Genomic DNA, 14,261 nt, shown 5'->3' on the forward strand with positions numbered 1-14,261 from the left:
CCGCCGCCATCTGCTGCCGTTTGCCGCCAAAACCCGTCGGCTGGAGGGCGGGGAGCGCCGTCACGTGGCCGCGCGGCCGCCGGGCGCGTGGCGTCGCCGTCACGTGACGCGCGGGGGCGCGCCCCCTTCTCGCTGTCGCCCCGCCCCGGCCCAGTCCTGCGCCGCGGGGGACGGGGAGCGCGCGCGCGCGCGTTCCCCCCGCCCCCCCCCACCCCCCCCCCGGTCTGCTCCGGCACGTGACCCCTCCCCGGAACGTGGCATTGTGTAATCACGTGACCTGGCAACGGAGCGCGCGGGGGGGGGGCCGGGAGGCCGAGGCAGCGAAGGGGGGGGCTGCGTACGCGACGGAGCGGGGTGCGAAGATGGCGGACGAGGAGGCCGAGCAGGAGAGCGGTAGCCTAGGTGGCGACCTCCTGGAGCTGCGGCGCCTGCGGGAGCGGCTGGTGGAGCTAGAGACGGGGCTGCGGGAGAGCCCCGAGCCGGCGGTGCAAGCGGCTACTGAGTACTGCAAGCAGCTCTGCCAGGTCAGGCCGCCTCTTCCCTTCCTTCCCTGCCCCCGCCCGCGCTCTCCCCTCCCCCGCGGGGTGTGTGTGCGCGTCTGCCCGGCTGAGAGGGAGCGGGGGGCCGGGCGGGAGCAGCGCCGCCCCCGCCGGGGTGCCGGGGAGGGAGCCGCAGCCAACGGCCCGGTGCGGCGGTTGGCCCGGGCGGGGGCAGGGCGCGCGGGGGGTTAGCGCTCCGGGCCGGACCGGGCGCCGCGGGGCGATTGACGCCGCCGCTCTTTGTGGGCTGGGATGAGGCCGCCCGCCCCCCGCTGCGCCGGGAGCCGCTCCGGCCGGGCCTGTAATCCCCTTCTCCCGCCTCTCCTCCCCCCTCCCCGGCGGCCGCCCCGGTTCTCGCGGTCTCTAGGCCCCTTTGTTGTGCTCTGCGGCTCGGCTTATCGAAGGGCCCTTTGTTCCTGGCGGTGGCGGACCGAGGGCCCCCCCGCCTCCCCGTCCCTTTCCCTCCGGCACCCCCCTCCCCTGGAGGCGAAGGGAGGCAGGCGGCAGGTCGGGAGATGGGGCAGCGCTTCTCCGCCGAGGGGCCGGGAAGGAGCTGGAAGTCGGTCCCAGGTCCCCTCTGCTCGCGGCTCCTGCTCTATACTCGAGCAACCCCTCTCCTCCCCCGCTTCCTCTCTCCCTTCCCTATCTCATATCCTGGAGGGATAGCGGAGGTTTTGCCCTCCTGGGAAAAAGAAGGCGTTGAAGTGGTGATGGACTAAACTAAGTCGCCGGCGATGCTGGCAGATCTCTAGGGCTGCAGTGCCGCACTCTTGTTTTCTCGCCCTGTCAAGGGAGCGCAATCCCAGCTCAGGAGAGAGCTCCCGAGCCGGCACTGCTTGAGGCACCATTGTGTGTGGTTATTGTGGCTGTGAGTGCTGTCCCTGCATCCCGAGGGCTTAGGCTAGTCCTGAAGCAGGGCTGTTTGCAGGTGTTTCTTCTGAACGGGTGACCCTGCTGAGTATCCCTTTCTAAACAAACTTTGTGGTGCTAGCTCTACAGTTAAAACAAACTGCTCCATTTTAGTCACGTATATGTCTATACATTGCCCTGATTTCTCTTAGTTGTCCTTGCTTAGCTAGCATTAGGTAGGACACGATGTATAAAACAAGTTCATAAATACTTTAGGCCACAGAAACCACTGCTTCTGTAGCTTTGCTATCGGTTTAATAGCCTGTTTGATAGAAGTGATCATGTTTGTTTACACATTACTGTCACTCATTCACAGAATGTAGGCAAATTTTTAAAAGGTGGAACAGACATGAGTGAATTCACGTGGTCGGTTGAATTGTGTTTTATTTGTGATTTTGTATCTGTTTTCTTAAAGACTTGATTCTTGGTGGTAGCCATTGTAGCATTGCTAATTTGCATGTCTGTCACCTCTGGATTAAACCGGGCTCTACTTTTTGCTATCGGAGGATGCACTACTAAATATTTTAAACGTATGCCTTTCTCGTATTTTACTTCATATATACAGCAATCATATTTCAGGTTCTTTTTCTTCAGTCAAAATTTATCATATTGTATTTGGGTAGAATGTCCATATACATGCGCAGAAACAAGATTGGTTTGTGTTGGTTCAGATCGCTGTGTTCTCAGTCTGTTTAATCTTTGTGCCTGCTTTCTTAAATTCATACACTGGGAGGTAGAAATCTGGCTATGGCTCGACTTCCAGCTTGTGAATGAGCTGTTCATTGAACTGAAGTAGTTGGGTAGGTGTGACTGAAGACACCATGCTTGACGTATACACAGTAGATACTGGTGTCTAAAGGATATTTATCACTGAAATTGTGGTTGCGTGTGCTTAGTGAGTGGCTTCAGTAGTTGACTGATTTAAAGTTTAAAAAAAAGTAATATTATTATTTTAATGGCTGTTGCAAAGGTCCATTGTAAGGCCTAAGTTTACTAATTTTCTTAAACATACACTTTTTAAAAACAAGTCTCATCAAACAGAACAGTTGTGTAGAAACTGACTTGATAAAAATCTATGCTGTTTTGAAATGAGTTGCTGTCACTTCTATACTAAGACTTATAGGAAAGCTGTATTTGTTTTGCAGGATGGAGACTGATGTGTAACACTGAGAGTTGAGATATGTCATTCAATATTGAAAGATCTTGCTTTTCAAATTTTAACCCGGGGTCTAAACAGATGCTTAATGTATTAAATAGTGTTGCTGTTGGCCAGATATATTTATATTGGTTCAACAGACGTTTTTTTACAGTCTGTTCACCTGTGCTGGTGGTGCCAAAATATTTATTCAGCCTCTTCTACAGTTTTAATCCTTCATTTGGTCTAGCACAAAATAGTATCCATGATTCAAATACTAGACTTAGCTACTTAGCTTGCACTGCATGACAAAGGTTATAGAAAATTCATTTAATAGCAAAAGCCATTTCAGAAACCTCTTTTAAATAACAGTTTAAAGGCATCTGCTGTGATTTCTAGATTAAAGTCTTTGAATATATATGTATGAAAGAATAATTCGACTGGTCATATATACAAAACTTAGAGTCTTATTTATATCTTAAGTCTGGAAGTGCAGTACTGAAGAAATATTTTAGTGGTTATCTCAGTATGATTTCACCTACTTTTTTCATGCTTAGTTTCTAAGCATGAAATAACTACCCAGAACTTGGAAAGTCTGGCGTCCTTATTTTGCCAGATAGTGACTCTAGAGCCCAGCAACCACATAGCTTGTTGCCATAAGTAAACTTGTTATTTTTTTTTTTTTAAATGAAGTGGGTAGTGTATTTTCATACTGAAGGAAGCTAACGAATGTGCAAGAGACATTGAAAGATCCGTAGGTTCAAAGGCAAATAAGGTATTTAAGTATTCTGCTTTCATTAAATGAAGGGGGAGTTGTACAGCCAAATCTCTTATCTGGTTTTGAAAAATCCCTATTTGAACTATTGTTTATAACCCAACAGTGTATTACAACTGTTACAAACACAGAAAAACAAGACTCTTTGTACCTTGACAGAAAAGAATATTATAGAACTGGTTTTTTCTCTTATAAGAATAAAGTTTATTTTGATGTGCATCATTTCATTAGCTATAAATAGTTTTTTGTTTGACTGCTGATTGCAATGTGAAATGATGCAATTATTCTTAAAATTTAAGGGGATTATAGACTGGACCTTAATCCTGTACCATATATGTGAAAGTAGTTGTGTTCACTATTACCAACATGGAATAGAGAGCATTATTGTTATTTGTTATCAAGTGAAATTCACATACATACAGATACATTTAAAATGACTTTTTAATTGTGATTCATGCTCTTCTGTTGCAATCCGGTAATTAGCAAATCAGTGACAAACAGTTACGTTGTCACAAACAATATGTGTACAGACTGGGGCAGACAAAACAAGTATCTTCAGCTGTAGTGACTAAAAATTGAAAGTGTGAATTTTGCAAGAATTCAGAATGGTCCAAAGAAAGATTGCTGTTCTTGTCACCAGGTGGTGGCTCATCAGATTCTTTTCAAAATTAACTCTTAAAGGTAATCTGTTGATTGTATTCAGTTAGAGAAGACCAAAATGTTTAGGTTTGTTTTTTTTTTCCCTGAGCAGTAGGTGAATGTGATGCTGGTGGGTATATTGGAGCTCTTCGCTATGGGTTGTGTTCCCTTCCACTTGACTATTACCCAATGTAACCTTTATTTTCTTAAATACCAAATTGCAGGCTAGTAACAAATTTTCTTTTGTAGCTAGTTAGTTGTGAAATCTTTGTGGTACCTTTACTTACCCTGCTTATTTTTGTGTTGTGGACATATTTCGTCTTTGAGCTTATTAGTCTTCCCTCCATTGTTATTTGACTTTTTATCTGTTTTCTGAATCTGAACATGTGCATACTGAACCTGTCTTAATACCTTAAGGTCCTACCCTCCTACCCTTTTTTTTTTTTTTTTTCCTCTCTGTGTTCTGATATGCTAAGACTAGATTTTGATATTGTTGGGGAATATATACTGTACTAATCCAAATAGAAGATGTCCCTCCTGAAAGCAAACAAACGTAGCTGTACCTAAAAAGCTTTTTTTAGATTAAATACCTGTAATCAATATACAATAAAATTATAAAGCTTTCACTAATGATTTGTTTCTGTTGGAGGTTAGTCTTTTTTTCTTCTTTTATACCTCACTACAATTGGCTTTCAGTTTTTGCATCTCACAAACTTCATAACTTTCTGGTACTGTCACCCTATTCACTGTTGCCATCTTCCTCCTTTTTAGTCTCTGTATTCTCAGCTTTCTCTTCAGACTTCAATTCTGTCCATAGAATTTGAAATAAAGCCTCCCTTAAACCTTTTAGCTACAACTTCGGGATTTATCCAAACTTGGTACGCGTTAATCCAGTACAAAGAAGTGTTTCAGTAGACTGCTTCATTTTTTCCTATAGGAGTTAGAGTATGATCCCTTCCCAAGAGCCTTCCTGTATATGAAGTCCTCAAATATTTCATTAAGCATATGCAGTTGTGATAACTGTCCTCCTGATGTGACTGTAAGATTGGTTTTCACTGACAGTGAAAAATACCATCAGCAAAACATCAGTTGCCGTTTTAATACAAGTAGAAGACATTTCCTCTTTTTCTTAATACCACACTTGGTCTCTTACTCCAATCAGTGTTCATCAAACTCTTCACTGAGTGCATAGGTAGACATCCACCCTTGATTCTGTTTGGCTCAACAGCTAACAGTGATCTTTATGCAATATAGTCACAAACTGCTGGAATGTGAAAGTTGGTAAGGTTGCTAATTTTTGAGCTTTCAGTTTAATGATTTCCTGTGTAACCAGGTCTCTCTCTTCTTTTAAGTATGCACAAATTCTATGACTTCTACTTCTTTAAGTTAAGAACATTTTCTTTTGAGTCCAGTGAGTGATTTCTACACTGAGCTAACCCTTAAAAGCTTCTGTTTTGATATTTCTGTCTTTGCACATTTGCCTCTCCCACACTGTGTTTCTTCCTGGTCTCATAGTTGCTATTTTTTTTCTATATACGTTACCACAAGTGTAAGATTTCCATCGTATCTTCTAATACTTTTGCATTTCGCTTTTGTGCCTGTGATCTCTAGATGATCTTCTATTCAGGGAGAGGTGTACAGCTACCAGAAATCAGAAGAAATCTGCTGAACTATAGTACACCACATAGATTCCCAAGTGCATGAAGAAAAGCTGCTGTCATCACTGGGTCGTCTCATGCAAACTTTGAGATGTTTCAGGCGTTTTTGTGCTCCTGCATCACTATAAGACGTGCCATGCCAAACATTATCTTATTGACCTGGGAGGATGGGGGTAGAATGACACCCCCTGATTTTTTCAGTTAAACTGTGGAGAGTCAGGGAAATCATCTTGCTTGCAAATAAGTATAGTATGTGTGCATATCTGGATATAATGTGTATGTGTTTAGAAAAAAGCACCCTCACTGTTTAGAGCAAGTCTAACCAATAAGCATAATTGCTGTAATCGTTGTCCTCAGCAATGGCATCAAGCACCAACATCGTGCCAGGTTAGAGGTGGTCTTCATTAGAACTTCTGAGCTCTGTACGATAAGTTTTTGTTAATACGAATTTTCCTGTATCAAAGTAAGTGGATGTGACTGAAATAGTTAATTTACCTGCGCATCTCTGAAAATCAGTCTCATTGATTTGCTTTTCTAATCATACTAATGTTGAAGCTTTGTGTCATACTGTCCTTTTTTTTTTTTTTTTGATCATGATAATTTTAGTCAAGTATGTTTGAGCATAAAAAGTACCAAAATGTGATACACATGGATTGGGGCGGGGGGAGGAAATAGCTAACATGTTCAGGCAGCAAGTTTAGTTCAGCGTGTGTTTAGCTAATGCCTTACCAAGTGTAATGATCTTATAAAATGTAGCTTTCTGTAGTTCATTTTAATTGTTTCCCAGTTACTAGGAGAAACAGAACTGGTACAGTTAGTTTTAGATGTGTGTTTTCTTTATAATCTGCATATTAAAAAAGCCAAATCTTTAATAAGTCTTTTAATATTATTGTCGGGCAGATGAGGGGAATCCTAAGCTCATTTTGGTGAGAGTTTTGAGTTAAAGATCTGCTGCAATATAAATTGAGTCTTTTCATTTTTGTAAATTGCCATCAATGTATAATAAAAAAGGAATCATTTATATTCTTTCTTTTTGAATAAATTAGGTTTTTTCTGTATTAAAAACTCTTTAAATATAGGTAGACAGTTAGGAAAGAACAGTCAGAAGAACATTGTGTTTTAGTTTCGAGAACTTCCCTTTGAACCAGATGGGTTTGGCGGTATTTTCCCCATATGGAACATATATCTGGAAGAGATCTCAGTCAGCTAGACCAGGATTCCAAAGCAGGATTAATTGTGGGTAAGCCATAGCTACAAATGCTTGTTTAACCTGTTCACAAAAATTTTCAGTGAGAAAGATGCCAGAAGAACTCCCTGGAATAATACATTTTAGTTCAGTTGTCTTTGCCTTCAAACATTTTTCCCCCTTACAGTCTAACTTGATCTCTAATCTCTTGTTGCAATTTAAGACTACTGTGAATTATCCCATGTAGACATGGCAAGTAGCATACTCCTGTTCAAAGCACCTCTTAGATTTTCAAGGCTATTTTCAGTCTTTCTCCAGTTTTCACTTTTGTAAACAGTTTTTGCAGTCCTTGATTTTTATTTATCTTTTTTTTCTTCCCCCTCCTTTCGTTTTTGCTTTGTTACTATGTCCTTGGAATCTGTGTGGTTTTGAAGTACTAGCCTGCAGGGAAGCTAACAATCTAGTAAGAATTCGTTAAGAAGGTGGCAACCCATGTAATATTTAGGATTTAAGTGTTTTTCTTGCAAAACATATTATATATTTATCCTTCCAAGTACAAATAGTCCAGTGAAGAGTGGTAGTTCTCAGAAGCATAATAAATTAAGGTAGTTAAGAAGATGACAACATGTAGATGAAGGGACCAACATTAATAAAACTTCAGAATCTTTACAAAAGCTCACCTTTCTATGTAAGGTGCTGCATATGATGCTAAAATCAAGCATTCCACTTAATTTCTGTGGTAAAGAGCTTTCCCTTTGATAAATAGATACTTAATTTTGACAGATGGATACTTAGTTTCATAGTTACCCTGATGCGAAATTTTTGCTGGATTAAAGTTACTTAGTGCTTTTACTAATGTTATTCAGAAAACCACTATCAGCAAACTACCATTTTTTTAAGAAATACTTTTAACCAAAAGTTAATACTAACAGGGTATGAAGTGTGGTTACAGTTATTTTTCCTCCATAATATAGTTGATTCTTATTGCCCATTCAAAAACTTAGAGGTGTTCTGCTTTACCCTGTCCTTCAGCCATTTAAAAAACCATCTGAAGACTTTACTGTAGACATCAGTTTACCCATAATAATTGGCTGTAAGCAGTAGCTGTACATCTATGCTAGCATAACTAAACAGATTAGGTACTTTCTCTAGTGGCACGTACATTTTTGCCTCTACCTTTTCCCCCAAGTCCAAACTTTTTCACCACTTTTGAATAATGTATATCAATAATGTCTGGGTTGCTTTCTAAAACTATGATTATTGACTCACTGTTTAAAAAACATAAAATATTGACCATGTCCATATTGTGCAGGACTGTACAAAGAATATATATTTTTGTTAATATTAATGTTCAGTAAGGCATCTCATCAAAACATCCACATTGTTTTTTCAGTTTCTTGATAAGGAAGTTCTATATCTATTTGAAAGTTCTGTCCTTTTCCTATGTCTCTCATTATTATTATCATCATTATTATTATCTTGTTAGAGAATGAATACCTCATAAACCACAGATCTCGAGGGAAGGCAGAAAAAAGAAAAGTGCTCTTCCGCTCCTCTGGAGAGTCTTTGCTTCCATTCTGACTAAGAATCAGTGAATTTTACCTGGCCTTTTCCATTTATTCCGCCCTTTGAATGTCATAGTATTTTTTTACTCTAGGCTTTGTACAGACATACTATATATTGCAAGTGGTTTCTATATAAGGCTTCTCTAAATTAGGGATCAAACAGGAACTGTTAGAAGACATCAGCATATTGTTTCTTCAGTGTGATGCATTACCTGAACTAATACACAAGCCAGAGAAACTATTTCAAATTCTTGTATGTATGGAGCACATCTTCAAGAAATGGTGCTCCAGGCATTAACTTATATATATCAAAAGGTTTTTTGTAAGTGTTGTTTTTAAAAGCCTCCATATAAATCCTTGAGCATTTACAGTGCAGTCTATATAATTCTTTAGTTTTCATGAGGGAAACTAGCATAACATTCTTATGCCATCAGCTTCTCTAAAATGATGTACAACTACTTGCAAATTTAAGTTTAAATTACAGGTAAACAATATGACTTGAAAGTATCTCTTGAAATAGTATTCCCTATTTTATTAGGTCTGTGCTTTTGCATATGATAGAGACTTAATGTCTCAGCGTTTTAAGAAAGCATGCAGGTGTTTTTTTTGAGGTGTGGAATATTTTTTTCTATTTGTCTTTCCAAATATGCATTAAAGACAACTCCATGGTGTTATTTCTGGGATCATTCATCTCTAAGGATGAACAGCACTGCTTTCATTTGGGAGGAGTTAATCTAATAACACCTGATACTTGGCAGGACAAAGACATTCAGAAAGAAGGTATATGTAACATATAAAGTCAATGGAGCTTTATAAAATCATTCTCAGAAAACAGTTCTGTTCTGATAGGAAATTGGACTAAACTTGTAAAAAATGTCTGTAGTTTTTGTTAAGAATAGTTTGATCAAATTTCTTCTCCATCTTCTCTTCTGTGACTGTTGTATACTTTTTTGGTATGTAATATTTCTGGCTTCATTATTCCATGTATGAAGCTAAAGGAAATTAATATTTTGTCAGAGAACTGGGAAAATCCTGTGCTAACTAATGTAGTTCTCACTTGATTATTTTGTTAATTATTCTGAGCAAGTGACACAATTCTTTGTCCTTATGGGACCTCATGTAATATGGACAACTTCTGCCAAAGCTCCACCCGGCTTCAGATACTGGCTCCTGGTGTTCATTCTCTCCAAGCTGCTGGACAGATGCAATTATTGCTTTGAGAAACTGAACTCCATGGAGTAAAATTCTTTGATTTCTTTAGGAAAATAAATTCTTTTAGGTCTTTTGAGTTGAATATAGTAGCTATCTTAAGAGTTTTCATTAGAGCTGATAGTGAATATAGTGTTGCTTTCTCAGTCTCCTGTACATCATAAAGAACAGAATTTGGTAGGACTCCTTTTGTCATTTGTTATTCAAAATGATGGAGCGAATTGATTCTGGCGAATAGATAAATCCTGTTTGATATTTATATATCTAATACACTGAATACTGTTTTGACGAATCAATAATGTACATTTAGTGATCAGGCATTAAATCAAATTACGTGTAAGGAGTTCCACAGTCTTGTGATTCCTGCTCATCTCAGGAACTTGTGATAATACAGTGTTTTATAAGAGAATGAACACAAGGATGAGGACAAGGAGAGATTAAATGTTCAGAATCACAAGACAATCTGAATGTTAATCATTGGAGGGTCGCTCTTATGAAGAGAATAGCCTGGATAAAAGTAACTTTTGATGACAAATCCATAATAGTGAAGACAGTAAAACTTAAATATCCCAGTTCTAGAGACCTGGAACTTGCGTAGTGTTCTACGTAAAACTGGCATGGCAATTGAACCCTGCTTTTGGATACCCAGCTAGACTTCAAGAACCACATCAGTGTGATGGCAGGAGCTCCAAGTTCTGCTCAGGGTTAGTAACATGTTCAGGAGAACATACAGTCTTGGCCCCTCTCCTTCCTCATGCATGGACATGGCAGCAGTACCTTGGCACTAGTATAAGGACACAGTTATTGGACTCTGAATCAGGTAGATGTTGCCTTGTTCTTTCACAGGAAATATAAATCAGATGGAAGCATCCTTTGGGATGTCAGTTTAACTCTACTGAATAGACAAGCTTAAAATGGCAATTAAGTAACATTTTTACTGAGGAAGAAGATTATCAATTAAGTACTCCTCAGAATTTAAAAGGTTTGAAGTAGCAGTGGGAGAAGTTGCTTTCAGCTGATAAAAACAGCTAATACAAAAATGTGATGCAGATGAACTACAGAAATTTTTGTAATGTCTTATGTCACTTGACGGAGAGAGCAGCTTCAAGTCACCTATATTGCAGGAAATACACATGTTTTCAGATTAGACACAGTTATTTCTGGCTATCTTCCTGTTTTTATTCTGCCCATATGCCAGTCTGATAATTAAAAGAATAGGTAAATTAGATTTCCTGGCAGTGGATAAAAGTTTACTGTAATGAACATCCCACCACATTGCTGAAATGCCTGTTTAATAGCCAACTGCTGAATATTGTTTTTAACTAAACAGACTAAAATAGGAAGGTTGGGATGACAACATTAAATTGAGACCTGAATGAAAACCCAAAGAGACAGAAATGTAGCCTAGAACTATGACAGGTTCACTTCTTATATATAAGGGTGCAAGAGAAAAAATCAGATTCTACTGAAAAGATCAGAAAAAACATATTGAACGCAAAATGTTGAAAGATTAAAGGTGAGCCTAAAGAAGGATAATTTCTGCTACTATATATGATAAAGCATGAGGCTTAATGAAGTTATTTGCTGGTATTTTAAATAATTTGCTTGTTTAAAATACTTTATAGATGTAAGCAGAGACTTCATTTTCTAGGTTTTTCAAGTTCTTCTAAAACTAGCTGAGTTTTGAATTTTAAGCAAAAGAGTAAAGAATAATGAGAGGAATAGCACCAAGGTGATTTCTCTTTTGTTTTGCCTCTTTCAATTTAATAATTAGCAATCTGAGCCCATACAGTATGTTCAGCATACCCAGGTGAAAAACATACAGATTGCTTGCTCCTTTTGACATGAGGAGAGAAGCATCTATCAGTTAACAGAAGGTTCTGTGTTTGGTAATTAACTTTCGAGAGTCAGTTGTCTCTCTTCCTTGCTGTGTTGTTTGTGGTATTTTCTTGGTGACTGTAGATGACATAATGACTACTCTGAGAGTTGTAGCAGAGCCCCACAAGCTTTTCTTCTACTTCTGCTTCTGTATCTGCTGAGGTGCTTTTTTCAAACCTTTCTCCAACATAGACTCTGCCTTAGAAATGTAAATGCATTTTTCACAGTATACCTATGTCTGTCTTGGTTGTGTATCTGTAAATTGGGGGCAGTGGTACTTCCCTGCTACTCAAAGTTACATGCATTAGAACACAAAGCTGGATTTTTTTGTTGTTACTTTATCTGCCTAGTGATGTAGAAATAGTTGGGTAAGAGACGGTTAACTTTTTATACTTGCGTGCTGAAGACTCAGGACCCTAGTGTCCTTACAAATTTAATTGTAACAATAGTTAAAAAATCTTCAAAAATTAATCTTAAGGATATAAAGCACCATCATTAATGCCTTAGGTGGCATACATGCTTGCACACCTCCCCCAGGTAGATGTGGATCTTGAGTCAAAAAGTAGCTAATGATAATTAGCTTTGTGTCTTCAACTGTTATGTTTTGCAATTTTTGTGGAGTGGTATTCAAGCAACTTTGCATAATAAATTTCTGTATATAATATATATATATAAAAACTACTATATAGATACATGAATGTGTAGGGATTAAACAGAGAAAATAATTCATTGCAGAGTAGTTGATCACCTTCATTGGATTTCAGATGTATTTGATTTAATAATCAAAATTAATTAGAAATTGCTGTCAGTTCTTTAACAATTACTTTTTCTGTGTTTCTGTGAACTTATTTACTGTTGACTCTGATGATCTCCAGGAGGACAGCTTTTCTTTAGTATGAATATACACAAGTTACTGCTGTTTCTGTGCATCTCACTTTTCCTTTTCTGGTGAGGCTTGAGCATAAAACTTAGATCTGTATCTTTATATTTTGCAGTTTTGCCACAAGAAAATTGTGCAGTTACAATTCAGTTTATTCTTTGTGTTCTGGTTTGATAGACAACATTTCAGATTCACATGGTTGTTCTGAAAACTCAGACTGAATAATAAAATGAAGAGGATGGTGAGAGAAGAATGTTTGTTAAAAATGAGGCTTGTAGATGGGTAGAATTTTGCAATGCTGTTTTGCAGATTACCTTTAAAAGTGTTCAGGAAACTAGTCCTTGAAAGTGTTTGAGGTAGTGTGTTTTTGTTTAGATAAGAGCTAATGTGTTTAGGTGTTAATAAGCGATGGTTATCTATACCAGAGAGCGCATACCTATGTGTCTGGGTACTGAAGATACCAATTACAAAATCAACACCATCATGTGGGTTGTACTTCACTCTGAGTACAGAACAGAGCATGGGTTGTGGTTTTTGTTGTTGTTGTTTTTCCTGTGGAAAACTGTAACAGAGACGAGTATATAAATGTATCTGCTCATACACTATAACAAAACTACTTATTGTTCTGAATATCTCTCTTCAGTAGATGAACAAGGAAGGGAATAGATGAAAGAACAGTTTTCAGATAATGTAGCGTATCCATAGAAGATAGATGTGAACCAAAATAGTGGGTGCCTGTACATTAGCACTCTGGGTCAGATAAGAAGTTCACTTTGAAAGTGATCTTCTGATCATACCTGCTTACTGCACTTTGTTTTACATTGTGGAGTGCCTTTTCAGTGTGGATATTGAATGTATTTTTGGATGAAACTACACGATAGTCTGTGCTTCAGAAGTGATTGCAGGCAGTCTGCTTCGGCCACTAATAGGTATGCAGTTAATGGAACCAGGTGAAAGCTAGTCACAAATAAGATCTGTGGTGGATACACTGGGGACTTGGGTTCTCAGCAGCAGCTTTTCTACAGTATGGATCCATTCCTTATGCAGTGCATTACTCTGAAGTGCTGTAGTAGTTGTGAGATTTTTGTGGACCAGCACTTAATTGCAAACTCAAATTTTGGTTTTGAACTTCATCTCTGAGTCTCTCAAGTTTGTGAGTATTGCTTGGTCTCACTAATTCCGTACTCACTAATCTTGACTGTGCTTTCAGCTGCAGGATAGAGAAGCTGATGGTGTTAGGATGGGGGCGTAAAGTGTAAAAGCAGCTGGAGTTTTCTGTTGGAAGGGAAGGGAAAAAACAGTGAAGAAAATTGGAACTGCAGTCTATCAGTGAAGAAGAGGAATAGTAATGGGGAAAAAAATAGATAGCTCTGCACCATGGTGCCTGTAGTGGACAGGTTTGAAATATCCGTGTTTTTCTATGTACGTTTTGTTCTAGTGTAAAAATCAGTTTGCATGTAGAGCATCCCAACTAAAAAAAAATGAAACGGAAACAAGTCATTTATGTTTGATGTTCTTTTTTGGAGGCAAAGCTGAAAGGGAAATAAAGATGAATTATTATTATGGTGATAGGGATAAATGCTTTGATCAGAGAATTGTCATATCGCAGAAGAAAAGCAATAGATACTATTCTTTTTTTCTCGTATGCTTTTTAAAATGAGCAGGAGATATGATGGGGTGCATACTGTATGTGAACATTTAGCTACTCTTTTAAATGCTTTAAAAATAATCTGTCATAGTATTTGTTTCTAATGCCTTAAATAGTGAAGTCTCATGGGCAGTCTGAGGTAGACTTGGTTTAAATTAGACATTGTATTAGTAAGGGTTTTTTAACATGCAGAACTAGTTCAAGAACTATTCAAGTTTTTACTTGAATATTCTATTTGAT

General features: G+C 39.0%; 1 protein-coding gene across 1 annotated transcript in view; it reads left to right on the plus strand.

Annotated features, from left to right (window-relative positions):
- The first annotated feature begins 261 nt into the window (after positions 1-261).
- ZNF292 (zinc finger protein 292) overlaps positions 262-14,261 on the plus strand; it is a 50,779-nt gene continuing 36,779 nt past the window's right edge. Inside the window, exon 1 of the mRNA XM_065630730.1 lies at positions 262-524. Coding sequence (XP_065486802.1) covers positions 363-524 — 162 coding nt within the window. The 5' untranslated portion in view covers positions 262-362. The remainder of the gene's footprint in view (positions 525-14,261) is intronic.

The sequence above is a fragment of the Caloenas nicobarica genome, chromosome 3 (assembly GCF_036013445.1).
Source record: "Caloenas nicobarica isolate bCalNic1 chromosome 3, bCalNic1.hap1, whole genome shotgun sequence".
NCBI lineage: Eukaryota > Metazoa > Chordata > Aves > Columbiformes > Columbidae > Caloenas > Caloenas nicobarica.